Source organism: Lichenostomus cassidix, chromosome 7 (assembly GCF_008360975.1).
Source record: "Lichenostomus cassidix isolate B80296 chromosome 7, HeHo_3.0, whole genome shotgun sequence".
NCBI classification, from domain to species: Eukaryota; Metazoa; Chordata; class Aves; order Passeriformes; family Meliphagidae; genus Lichenostomus; species Lichenostomus cassidix.
This window is the reverse complement of record NC_139488.1, coordinates 32,983,803-32,997,653: the sequence shown is the minus strand read 5'-3', so window position 1 is coordinate 32,997,653 and position 13,851 is coordinate 32,983,803. Positions and strand designations below refer to the sequence as shown.

Below are 13,851 nucleotides of genomic sequence, written 5' to 3'. Positions count from 1 at the left end.
AGCAGAGTACCACCTCTTTTTCCTAAAAGAGACCCCTGGATTTGCATGCACTAGATTTCTTGTATCTAATTGTCTGTAGCACAATGAAGCTAAAAATGTGCCCAGAGGATGAAAATGGAGAGACTTGCAGTGGAGGAAGACATTGTGTCCCACAGCTGAATGAGCAGGAGTAATGAACATTTCCAAGAGTTCCCTGCTCTGGAGCCTCACATTCAGCACTTCCCTCCTAAGAGGGGAATATTTCTGCTCTTTTGCTTGAATGGAAAGCCTGAGGAAAAATGACAAAGACTCAGAACTGATGTTGCTTCTGAACAGAGATGGAACATTTAATTTATCATGTTGCTTCCCTCAGCATGTTTCTGTGGGGAGTTGCCCACTGCATGCAGAGGTGCAGGCAGAGAATTGCTTTGGCTGTGGAGGGTGAGGTTCATCCCTGTGTACCTTCTTTTTCAACCCCAAAGTCTGCCTCAGGGAGGAAGAGCTTCAGCACTTTGATCCATGCTATCTTCTTGGGGGCTGTCCTCCTTTCAGCCTTCTTAGATACCAAAAAAAAATTTTAAAAAAGGGTCATACAGAAATCTGCTTCTTGTTTGAAAAAAAAAAAAATCTTCCGTTTACAGCATTTTTTCTGCATTGAAAAGGGGTTAGTGTAGGGATTGGTGTTTCCCAGTACAGAAGAAAATAGGTGTCAGTTTTTTTCCTACTGTGCATCCTTTTCTTAGCTATTCTCTTCCTTTTAATATTGTAAAGCAAACAGATTTTTTTTAAAGTGAAAAAAAAAAAATGTGCAGGGAAAACAAAGAGTAGCAAATGTCTCACAGCATTCAGACAAAATTTGGGGAAAACAACTTGTTCTGACACTTTTAAGTGTATGGAAAATTGGCAGTTACCAAGACAGAAGATTTATAGAAGTTCACCTCAACATTAGAACTCTGCTCTCTGTCTTTATGAGGTGCATTCAGCTCAGTACAGAATGAGCTACACCTTTGACCAGGGGAGAGCCAAGAGCAAATATCTTTCTGCCCCATGAGATGAATATTTTCCACTGTGGGGAGGGAAACTGTTCTTGTCCAAAAGAATGTAGGTCCTGAACTTTGTGCTCTGTAGCATCATCTCCCCATTTAGCTTGTCTAGTCCAGAAACTGGTGGATACTTCAAAAGAGAGAAAATAGCAAAAAGATGCATTTTTCTCAAGAAAGAGTTGGGGTTGTTCTAGAAATGCCAGTAAAAGATGTGTGTCATGTGTAAGTGGAAAGAGAGGAATGGAATATAAAATAATTGAAGTGAAAGAAAAAAAATACCAGTAGAGTTCATAAAGCTTTGATTTGCTGTTTTATCTGTGTTTCTTCTTTGTAAGATTTTCCTTTTGCTTCCAGTAAAAGGACAGAGTCAAAGATGAAGCTGATAAGCCAAAGTCTATTAATGTTTGTGTCAAACAGTTTCATTGGGAAGAAAAACATAAAAGAAATGGCAAACCAAAATTATCTGATTAAGTATTAAAGATGTTAAGATTGAAATGGGCAAATCAAGGCAGTAGAAGACTAAATATCCGTATTAGGAGAGAATATGTAAAATTGCATGATCTGTAATCCTTTCTTTCTTTCTTTCATGTTAGAGAGATTTGGTAGCTAGGCTGGGGTTAGGATAAGTGAGATGATTCACCTCTGTCATCTCAAAAGTGAAAAGTGCAGCTGAGAGGTCTTTAAGTCCAAGTTCAGCAAGCTCAGAGCAGCATTGAAGACTGAAGTTAGAAACTTTTCTGATTTTGTTTCTTTAAAAACTTTGTTCCAGGAGTGGGTACTTGGTAGAGCTCTTCTTACCTCTTCTTTCAGTCTTTATTCAGTAATTCAAATTTACTGTATTCAGCTTTTTATACTAATTCTTCTGTGTTTTTCTCCTGTATTCCTTTCCTTCCTATGTTCTCATGTAGGTCTGTTCTGCTCATGTCTCCCACACAAAGGCATCTGATCCCCTTTTGTACTCAGTTGATGTGAATCCATGTAATTTATTTCTTGTATTTACCTCCAGACAACAAAGCAGCAGCATGAAACTCCCTATATTGTTCAAGCCTAATATACTATTTGAAAGCTGGCTTATCCATTGCATCTTTCAATTCCCTTTCTTAGCTTATTGAAAGTCCAAAATTGCTGTACTACCATTTCTCTGTTTCATATCAGAGTCATATTGAAACTCTTGAATTTAAAATGTTTCACAGAGAACAAAATCAGTAGTAATTTCCATATTTTTCTTTCAAATTTTATGTCTTAATTCTGTGGAATCGCTCTGAAAAAGAAATAGAACATGTTTTTAATGCACCATCAGAAAGGTTCATAAAAATGAGCAGTTGTCTGTACTTCACTGTTATTTATTCTGTTTTTACCAAGTTCTGCTCCATAAGCTCATGACTAATGATAAGTAAAACAGATAAGATAAGCAAAACAAAAATAGACCTTGTCTCCAATAAGATATGCTACATTATCCATTCAAACAACTTCTGTAATGAGGAACCGAGGAACGGTTCATGGAACATCAAAGGATTTAATGAACCTCCCAAATAAATAAAACACTGAAGCATCCTCAAACTCCCAAACACAAAGTAGCTTTGTTGCAGCAATTGTAGATATCCAGGGTGGATACCAAAAAATTAAGTGCAAGCAGGATTTCGTATTTTTATTGTAAAACTCATTAAATAATGGTTTGCCAGTCAGTCCACCACAGTAACTGAGATTTTCTGCCTAGTTTCAGCTTAACTTGAGAAAGGTACAATTCTCAAACTAGGAATTATAGTTTTGAACAAGAATTGATCCTATCATTGCTAACTTAGATCCTAGCGAGGTCAACTTCCCTGTGCCATGCAAGAGCTCCCACCAACCCTACAGCTTTTCCAGGGCTGATGGTCCCCAAAATGTGGTTTATTTCTATCCTCATGGAAACAGAAAGGATACTTTACTTTCTCCATTTTGAAAAGTGGCATTTTCCCCACACTGATAGAGTTCTGTGGCTGTTCTAAGCGGCAAGGTTCTGTTTTGCCACTTCCATGAAGCTGGGCTTGTTGAATTGCTCTGTGTGTGCTCTTGCTGCAGATGACAGCTGTAAATTAACCTGTGAGAATGGAGGGAAGTGCATCATAAATGAGAAAGGAGATCCTCGATGCCACTGCTGGCCAAGCTACTCTGGTGAGAGGTGTGAAACCAACCATTGCTACAACTACTGCCAGAATGGAGGAACCTGTGGGGCCTCTCTCCTTGGTAAGTATTTCTGAACAGCTCTATCTTTCTGTTACACCTGCATTAAATGTTTGAATTTATTTATTTTTGTAATTTTTTTTCTCTCTGTTATTTGCTTCGCCTGTACTTAAACAATGTGGGAAAATGGCAGCATATTCCATACATATTCTTTGTAATCCATAGGGCTTTTCATTCACTTCTCTTGGTGTTTCAGCACAATTAATATTAAATAATTAAATGCATACCAGGGAGCATATCAGTAAATGTTCAATGTAAAGACTCACATGTTGAGGTGTACCAGGGGAATTGTAAAGAAAAATGTCTGTTCCAACTACATCTGCAACAAGTCCTTACATCTTTATCTCTCAATTTATATCAATTCCCCCCCTAAATTTATGTGTGTAAACAGACATTTTCTTAAATATGTCACCTCTTAAATATGTTTACCTTTGTCTCACTGGAGTTCACCAAATAGGAATTTTACTCATCTAATTCTCAAGAAGACTTCGTTGATGAGAACTTCATCCTTCATTTTCCTGAAGGAATTTGAAATTCATTTCTTAGGTTCGGGGGGATTATCCTGTTAAAAAGTGGGAATTTGACAGTTGATCTCTGTCCCTCACACATAAGCTTTCGTATCTTGCATAATGTTTGGGCTAGAGAGGAAAAGTGTTAAAAGAAGTGTTCTAAATGCAGCAATTTTGTGAGAAAGGAGAAGTAGAACTCTATTTTCTGCTTCAAGGAATATTTAAATATTTGATTCAAAGTAGAACAGCTGGAGAAGAGTTTGCTGCCTCTTCTTCTCAGAAGCTTTCAGCTGCTTAAGAGGTTGTGAATCATTTTCTCCTGTGTGATGAAGTGACCAACATGCTGATCTCTGAGAGAAAACTCCAGGCACCTGACCTTGAGAAGTTTGTGACTGTTCAGCACAGAGATTCTTCCCTGTAATGCAGAATTATGTATCTGAGTCTCTGTGGCAGAGGGGCTTGGATTGTAAAGATTTCCTCAGCACTCCTTACTAATTAACTTTAGCCTCTGTAGTTTGGTAATTTCACCCCACTTGGCTCCTCTGCAGCCTCCTCTTGCTGGCTGAGATGTGGTGGCAAAATTCCAAGTGAATGGAGGGCTAGTAATTTTTTCTTTCAGTTCTGAGTAGTTGAGGGTTAATAATGTTGTTCATAATAATGACTAAATATCAGAAAATGAGAATTACTTGTACTGGAAGTTGATTCATTGTACTTTAAACTGCTCCTAGCAGCTGATGGAACCGCTGACACAAATGATAAGCAGTGATTTTTATCAATGCAGTGAGATCAATAGATGCTAAGTGAGGATGTGCCAGTGAATGGAAGTGATGGTTTAAGTGGTGAGCAGAACTTCCACATCATCTGAAAAGAGGATGTTTATTCCCACATTTTTACATGTCTGGCATCTAATTGATTCTTTTGTGGGGTTAAAAGGCTTAATAAAATTAATAACTTGGCTCCTGGAACTCAGCTCTGTTGTGAGTCCTGCAGAGACCCCAGGGTTTTATTTAATCCCTTTCTTTTGGCAGTAGCCACAGGGCTCACTCACCTCCAGCAGTTTGTTTTCCCTCTCCCAGGCAGCTCCCACTTGCTGTGCTCACACAGCTATGCCATTGCATGGATATTTTTAATTTCACATCTTCCTGCTAAATCCAGCCTCTGAAATCTCTCAGCCTTGCTGAAACAATTAGTGCAGTAGGTTTTGTCACCAGTGGGTAGAGGAGAGATATCAGCAGGGTCTACAATATGTTTCAGTTCTTAGCATAGCCCAGCTGCTGCAGTGGCTCTGGGGATGCAGGAATCATTCTGGGAGGACAGGAATCAGCCTGGGGAGGGCAGGAATCATTCTGGGAGGGCAGGAATCATTCTGGGGATGCAGGAATCACCCTGATTCTAGGTCCTAAATGTAGTGACATGTCAGCACTAAGGTGCATCAGGAGGGCCAGCATGGATGTCACCACATTTCGTTGTTCAGTTGCCTGATTTGGGGGAATCTGAACCTTTAAAAGCAGCTAAGGTTTATTGCATCATGACCACACATGACCAAAGTGTGCCTTTAAGAGGTGAGACCAGCACAGAGCTGGTTCTCATGGCTGTTCCTGGGCATTCTGCTGATAGGAATATTCTTCTGCTGTGCTGGCTCCCCTAGGTTTCATCACATTTTTAAGGATCATATTTCAAGTTAACCAGATGTCCTATCTGCCATTTCCAATTCATGAGGGTAGCCATGCCTTGAAGCCCACACCATAACTTTTGTGTGCTGGAAATGTGGAAAAAAGACTTTACATCTTTCTAAATCACAGTGACTCCATCCAGTATTTCCAGATAAAGTTTTCAGGTTGATGTGCATCTCATCTTCGTTGCATGCCTAGCCTCTGGACCCTGTAAATATCCTATTAAGAGGAAATCTCTCTTTCTTATCAGGCTGGATTTCTTATCTATATCAGCCCATAAATCGTGTGTTACTGAAACAAACTAGCATGCCAGTGAGATGCCCCTTATCACAGTTTAATCTTATCCATGATATAGTAAGGCTGTTGTGCATCTTACAGAGAGGAGTTACACTGGACTCCCCAAAAGCATTGAAAAATGTAATTAAGTCAAGAAAACTTAATTGCTTGAGTGTTTTTGCAACAACCATTTCCTCTTTCCAGTCAAATACAGCGCTGTGTGTCCTTCAGTCCTTGAACTGGGCAGAGAATTCGTATTTGCAGTTGGACTGAGGATATAAGATCCAGACCAGAGCAATTCCTTCTCCTTGTCTCAGCCTTCCAGGCAGGGCTGCCCTGCTCTGTCAGGCTCATGTCAGAGTTGGTAGTCTGTGAGTTACTTTATTCTTGCACATTTCTACATGTAGGAGTGAAAAGGCTCTTTATTACCAGGAACTGCTCTGTTTTTCCTTAATGGTTTTAGAACTTCACCATTATATTTTGTCTAGATTTACACTTTGTCCTACCAGGTTGGTCTGTCTGATAGCAATAGAATCATTAAAATTGGAAAAGACCTCTAAGGTTGAGCCCAGCCCTTAACCCAGCTCTGCCAGGTCCATCACTAAACCAGGTCTACAAGAGTCTCTGTCTTCCAACTGGTTTATAGTAAATTCATTTTGGTAAACAATTCCCTCAAATTCTGTAAAGTATAAGATTACTGCTTTGAAATTAAGTTGGCTCAGTATCATTTCACTTTGATCTGCTGTGCTGTTGCTGTCTGTGCTTTTCCTGCTGTAGCACAGTGCCCTCAAACACCTCCTCAAAAAGCAGCAGTCACACTTCTCATCCATGCTACAACTGACTCACCAAACTGACCTGCTGAACCCATGCAATCAAGTTCCACATATTTTCCCAGTTTTTCCTTTTTTTAAAGTGTATTTTTGTTCAAAATGATGAAGATTTTTCCTCTGGAAGTTGCAGAAGCCGTATGTGTGGAAGTGCCAGACTGAACCCATCTGCAAAATATGAATGACTTATGATCATTTCAGCTTGCTTGGCCCTCTCTTTCTTGGAGGCTTTGGTTGCCCTTTGTCAATTCTCACATTTTCTACTCAAACAGCTTTGATGCAGTCAACCTCACTAGTGTGGTTTTACACACATGGCCTCTGGAGAGTTTAGGGACTGCCAGCAATTTTAGCCTCATGGGATGATGCTTCTGAAGGATCTCCACAGCTGGAAGCTTCTCCAGGAGTCAGGGAATTTCCTTACTGTTCACTTCTGACTTAAAAAACAAGGAGATTTCCTGGGAATGAACCTTGCCTCATATTCTGATCCAAATAAAATGATGCAGCATACAAAATATTCTTCTGGTGAATGTGTGTGTTCTAGTGAATGTGTAAATCCTCTTCTCTTTCCCCACCTAATATAGAATAGTAATGTGATAACTAATTAAGTAAATTGCAGAGTATTACTAATTTTTTATAACATGATTGTGCTAAATCTTTGCTGGATGTGCTAAGTTGTAGAACCTCATTATCTGCACACAAATGTTAATTTGTTAAACAAATCCCACTGGCAATTCAGGGATTATTCACTGTTGGCTTACTTACTGCTAAGCCTTTTGGCAAATTCCTATGTGAACGTTATATAGCCAGAGATTGGAGCAGCTTTAATTAAAATTTATAAGTTTACGACAGTTGTATTGAACTACAATAATTGAACAAAGAAAATGTCATCAGTTAATTAAAAGTACACATCTGAGACATGTAATTAAAAGTTTGGGTGTAATAAGGAACACTTTCCAGTAAGCCAAATTAATGGGAATTTGGAAAAACGTCAATGTAACCATAAAAATACACTTTGTTTCTCCATGTAGTTTAAAATAAAAATGTTGCTGCACTAGTTCGTTAATGTCTCAAACACATTAACTAAGCTAACTGGTACACAAAATTAAATCCCTTTGTACTATACTAACAATATGAAGTGTATGTCAAATCAGACAGAATTGTGATGTTTGTATCAGAGAGAAAAATAATATTGTGTGTTTCCTCTTCTTTCATTCCTTGAAATGAAAATTGATTAAATAGTCTCAAAAAAATCAATGTGTGTAAGGCAGATATTCTTTTGTATTCTATTTTATAATCATAACCATGTGATTTGGTGCATACTGAAAACACTGTTTGCTTTGCTAAAGCCACATCAGTCCCAGGAGTTTCCCATTGTGTGGGGAGGATGAGGCTGGAATTTCGGTGGGGCTGAGCTCAGATCCCAGCAGAACCACCACCACCAGCAGCCTCTGAGAATACTGACAGATATTTAGAATTTGTTCTTTTCTCCTTGTCTTTTCAACACACAGAGACTCTGTTGGGATAGATCCCAATCAGCTCACCTACTAATTATCTTCAATAATGCAGCTTCTCTCCACTCCTATTGTTTCAGTAAAGCTAATTATGGTTCATCAGCCACACAGAAATGAATTGTGATTCCCACAAACTGCTGATGAGAACACCAAAGGACAAGATATTGCTTACAGAAAGCTCATGTAGTGCCACCTTGTTTTCTTTTGTACTGACAGCAACTTAAATATTAAAATTAAATGTGCACATTCACACATAACAACTTAAAAACACATTGCTGGTAGGGAATTTACCAGTGACTGGAAGAAATATTTAGTGTAGGTTATGATGAAGACATTCATCTGGATGATCTCATTTTTCAAAACTTGCAGAAAGCTTACAAAAATAATGCCATTGACCTAGTTCTTAATTATTTTTTCATTATTTTTTTAACTTTGTGGGGTTATGCAAAATGTCCAGTATTTCGCTGTTGCTTAGGCAATAGTATGTATGAAAATGGATCTCCTTAGGATTCTGATCCTTGCAAAATAAATGTAAATAGGAGCTTAAGATATATGAATGAATTCCCAAAAGGAGTCACCAACGTGTTATAGAGAAAGCAAAAGAAGAAATTTATGAGCAATTACTCAGTTCTGAAGTTGAGTTGAAAAGTTATAATATAGGCAGTTGTTGTTATGTAGCAAATTAAATGGACAAACCAGGAGTAACTACAGCCTCTCTATCAAAACCTAATTGAACACTGAAGGATTTTAATTCCTGGTTTGTTTTTTTTTTAATTTGAATGATTTATTTTTTGTAAGAAAGGGGGAAACTACATTTAATTTCTGTGACAAAAAATTCATCTATTTTTTTCATGTCCTACTGCCGAAAATAACTTATGTCTTCGGGTCACCATAATATATTCTCCTTCATTCTGCTAAGTTCTGTCCTGAATTTGACACAGTTTGAGATTCCATGAACCACTTTCCATATGAATATTTTTCTACATGCTAATGTGTTGTTAATCTATCTGTGGTGGTGAAGGTCAAGAATTATGAGGAAGTTTTAATTCTGTGTCTGTAGAGCTCTAATCCTGAGATTTCCTGACCAGGGAAGGTGCATGAGCTCATCTTGCAATTTCTGTTAGCTAGCTTATGTGACATCTTGGTTACAGAATTTCTTCTGCAAACATAAATCTGTGTTCTGATTCTGTGATACGAAACCTTATGGCATTGTTTGTCATTGTTTAATGCTGCAGTTCTGTTAAACTGTTCCTGGAACCTTTTTTTTTTTTTTTTTTAATCAGAAATAATTTATGAGAATAAGGCAAATGAAAATGTCATTATTAGTATTATTTCAGATGTCAACAGTCTGTGTATAAATAGGCAATGGGCTATTAACATTACTGAAAGTCATGTTAAATTGAGTGACAAAAATGGGGTTTAGGCTATACTGCATTAAATTTTCATGTAGCTGTCAGCAGTTTGGCATATTTATAAGTCTGCATTAGTAAAGAATAGAATAATCTTTTCTGCAAACTAGAAAAATATCATTGTTTCATCATTTTAACAAATAGAGGAGTATTAGTAATGAAAACTGATTGCAGACCTCCAGATCTATGTTCAATCACTATTTTATTTTATCTTTTATTTTAATGAAACACTGATTCAGATGAAGGATTATGTGGAACCCCCTGTCTTGGGGGCAGAAATTTAAATACAACTGTATACATGGGGAAAAACAAGTGGAATCTGTGCTAACATCTGAGTTCAACATCCTTGATTTAATGTTTAGATCACAGGGGACAGATATGAATAACCAGCCTGATGCATATGAAAGTAGTTGGAGCTATTTTTAGGTCAATGGTTTTGTTCCTGCTGTACTCATTAGAGAAAGAGACTAACTGATCTCACGGCCCTTAGGATGATTTGCAAAACACTTTAAATTAGCATAGCTTAAAATAGAAAATACAGAAAAGAATTACGTGAAGTGTGTCGTGTAAGAAGCGAAGGAAAAAGAGTGAATAAATCCTTCTGCATGAGTCAGAGAGAGGAGACAAAATGAGGGTGCTTCACTTGCATTGAGAAATTCTCCAGGGAATTTGGTATTAAATGATTGCACAGTAATAACAGAAAGGCAGACCAGAAGAAAATCTGAAATGGGGGGTTGGTGGAATACTCAGTTTAATCTTAATTACTCAGTAGCACAGCCAACGAAGTGGGGAAGATAGAACAGCAAGGGTTGCACATCTCAGAGCTTCAGATGCAGCTGTGGGCAACATCAGGAGGCAAGCGGGCAAGTAGGTGTGATACCTGCACCAGGCATGGTGTGAAACTGAGGAAACAACTAATGAGACAAAAACCAGCAAAGATGGGACCTATTCCTACAGCAGCTGTAAATCGGGCAGCTGTAGAGTTCTTGTTAGTTCAGCATGAAAATCGGAGAATTATTAGGGAAAAGTGATCCTTAATGTTATTTCATTTGACTACTGAGAATTTTGGCTCTTCAGTGCATTTCAAAACAGGGCAGTCCCAGGCCAACATAGCTTTTTTGTGAACTCACCAGCCCATCCCTCCATGAGGTAGGATTGTTTCTATCTAAAAACCTTGTTCCTGCCTTATGGTGTGAAGTTTTTCAAATATAAATCCAGGGCAAACTGTGGTCTCATATATAACTTATTTCCTCCCTTTCTCTGGTCTCTTTTAGACACTACAGTCATATCATTATCTTGATTGGGCTGTCAGTAATAATCTGAGAGGTTGTTTTTTGTGTTTATGCCTGTAAATCCAAAGGGATTCTGCATCACACATGCAGTACATTATGTAGTTACCATGATAAACATAGAATCATGAAATTTATTGGGTTGGAAGGAACCTTAATGTTCATCTCATTCCAACCTATCCTGTCTACCCTTTTATTTTAGAAACATCCTCAGTCCCCACTTAATCTTCATCTCCTTACTTCCTGGGAAGCCAGGAAAAATAAAAGTGTTAAACTTTGTCTATTCTCCATAAATTTAAGAAAATCCTTAAAGCTGAATGAAATCAAAGAAGAGTAGGGTGGAGGAAAAATAGCGTCTCACAAGAGATAATCAAGAATAAGAATAGTTTATTAAGAAGTGAAAAGGGAGATGGCTGGTTGGACACATCAGGTCATTTACTTGAAGACTATAAATGAGATAAAAAAGCAAAGTCGGGAGATGGAAACACATTAATGGGATCTAGAAGTTTGTTTTAAAGAAGATAAGCCTTAATAAGACAGGGGAAAGTGGAAGGGTTTAATAAAACAGTGGAGTTGTAACAAAGCTATAAATCCTTTAGACATGAGATTTAGATAAGGGGGAAAAATGGGAAAATTACAATGGAGAAGAATCATAGGAAGAAAATGCATTGGGTTTTAAAGACTATTTTAAAATCCTTTGAAAAGAAGGTGTAGACTAGGAGTTCATTGTGTGCAGATGTTCATCCCAAAGTGTTAACTGCTTTTCAGACATTGAATATTGATGTTACAGGCATCTTTGGTCTGCTGCCAGACAGCAATTCTTATGTAATGTAACAGTCTTCATTATCTGAGAGGGGTGGCAGAACAGAACAGGCACAGATACTTGTGCTTTAGCAAAAATTGCTATGTAAAGTGCAGCTATTAGAGCACTGGTAAATATTTGTATATTCATGTGATTATATATCAGGGTTTGTAGATTTGAGAATAATGGAGTGCATTCTGAAGAGACACTAATGGTGATTATACAAACATTTATCCTCTGCGGCTGGAGGAACGCAGCGTGGCAGGATGATTTGAAGAGTTTAGTCATGTCTTAAATCCCTGCTTAGGACCATCTTTGTAAATGATTGTATATTTTAAATAATGTATTTTTTCTCATAGAAGAGTCAATGAATATATGTGTACGAGTGTAAAGATGCATAGATGCAGTTTTTGAGGTAACTTTATTTTTTAAAAGTTCTGTATTCAAGCAATGTTTACAAACGGACGTTCTGTCAGCATCTAGAGAAACATAGCTGGGCTTGTGTTGCTGTTGAACAACTTGCAGAGTGAAAGAATCAGGCTGTCGAATGTGGAAAAATTCTAATTTTATTAATTAATTCCAACTTATATAGACTTTCAAAGATCATCTAGATTGGGTCAGTTCAAAATCTCCCCCTAGGCCGATTGGCCAGACTTGAATCACCTATCTTTCCAGAGACTGTTTCAATAACATCTAAACTTTATCTTTGTTTATAAAACACAGGAAGAAGAAGAGTAAAATTCCCATGGGAAAGAGTCTGTGCTTGCCACAGGCTTGAGCACTGAATCCTCCTACTCTTGCCATAAACCTATGCTGAGGAAGTGCTGGTTATTGCTTGAATTTGCATCTATTTTTATCATAAAATAGCTTTCCTTGTTCTGGGCAGGTCGGCCGACGTGCAGCTGCGCTCTGGGCTTCACGGGGCCGAGCTGCAACCAGACGGTGTGCGAGCGCTTCTGCCACAACGGGGGGACGTGCAGTGTCACCGCGGGGAACCAGCCCTTCTGCTCCTGCCTGCCCGAGTACACTGGGGACAGGTGCCAGTACTGTGAGTAACCTCCACTAGCTCCTCCAGCTGGGTTGTAACCAAAGTTCTGCACAGTGGAAGTTCAAAACCCGCGTGCGTCTTTTTTATTTTTTTTTTCACGTTGTTAAATTTAGCCCTAGATTATTTGTGCTGCTGAGGGAGGCAATGTCATCTGATGTATTCAGGTGATCTTTGAACATATTTCTCTCATGCCACACAGCTGGCTGAAGAAAGAGCTTTTTAAGGAGTGATTTATTATTATTTTCGTGAATGAGCCGTAGAGTGGAGCAGTACAAGACAGATGACTTTGGCAGTAGGCGTGAGATAATTGTGTTAAAATTTTCTACTCCAACTCTTATCATATATGTTTTTTTATGCTGGTAATCAATTGACATAGTTGGTTAAAGAACCTTCTGGTGTCCCTTATCTTTGCAAACCAACACATCTCAAACTGCTCCTGTACCATTGTTTTCTGTTTCTAACCCCAGCAAGCAGCACATTGAGGACTGCTTTGAGTTTCGCATTGCTATGTTCCTTCAGCTTGCTCAAAGATCACCCTGAGTATGATTTCTGCCCCATCCTGGTATTGAAATTGCAAAGGATTTCCAAACATTACTCTCGTTTAATTTTCAGGACTTAGGTTCTGTCTTTCCCATCTGAATTTCTCCCTCATTTTTCATTCCACTGACCCATCAGTCTCTTCTCATTCTGATAGTTTTCTGAAGGTTTCCATGCCTTTAGAAAGGCTCTTCTCACTTTCTACAACTTTCTCTAATTTTTTACTTCTTTTACAGAGGAGTAAGAAAGTAAATATCAACCAATATTCTGCTCATACTCCATTTATATTTCTTTTCTCCCCATGCTTTCTCTTTCTTTCACCATTTTCTCTTCTGTAACTCAAGACATTTGAAAATAATCTTGAATTTCTTCTTTTGGTCACTCATTTACAAATTACAGTTTGTCTTCTCCATGTCTCTTCAAAAATGATGATTCACAAGCAACCTTGAGTTAGAACAAATTATTTTACTGAGATCTGAATGATGTTTTTTAATCACCTCCTTTCTTCTGCTCTTGCTTTGCCTTGACTGTAACATCCTAAAGGAAAGGACTGTCACAGTCTTGTTGGACTGTCACAGTGCTTGTCATAGAACATTAAATGTGAAAGCCATAATTTCTTTTGTATATCCAGTGAGTTTGCTGAAGAAGGCTTGATTTAAGGAGAGAGGGAAGGGAAATGAGCTGTTATAAAGGTCTGATTTAGAAGTATCTACAAGAAACAAAAA

General features: G+C 38.1%; 1 protein-coding gene across 1 annotated transcript in view; it reads left to right on the top strand.

The window, feature by feature from the left end:
• The window catches only part of LRP1B (LDL receptor related protein 1B), a 613,981-nt gene that overhangs the window by 572,024 nt on the left and 28,106 nt on the right, over positions 1-13,851 (top strand). Inside the window, exons 83-84 of the mRNA XM_085067137.1 lie at positions 3,084-3,248; positions 12,428-12,589. Coding sequence (XP_084923263.1) covers positions 3,084-3,248; positions 12,428-12,589 — 327 coding nt within the window. The remainder of the gene's footprint in view (positions 1-3,083; positions 3,249-12,427; positions 12,590-13,851) is intronic.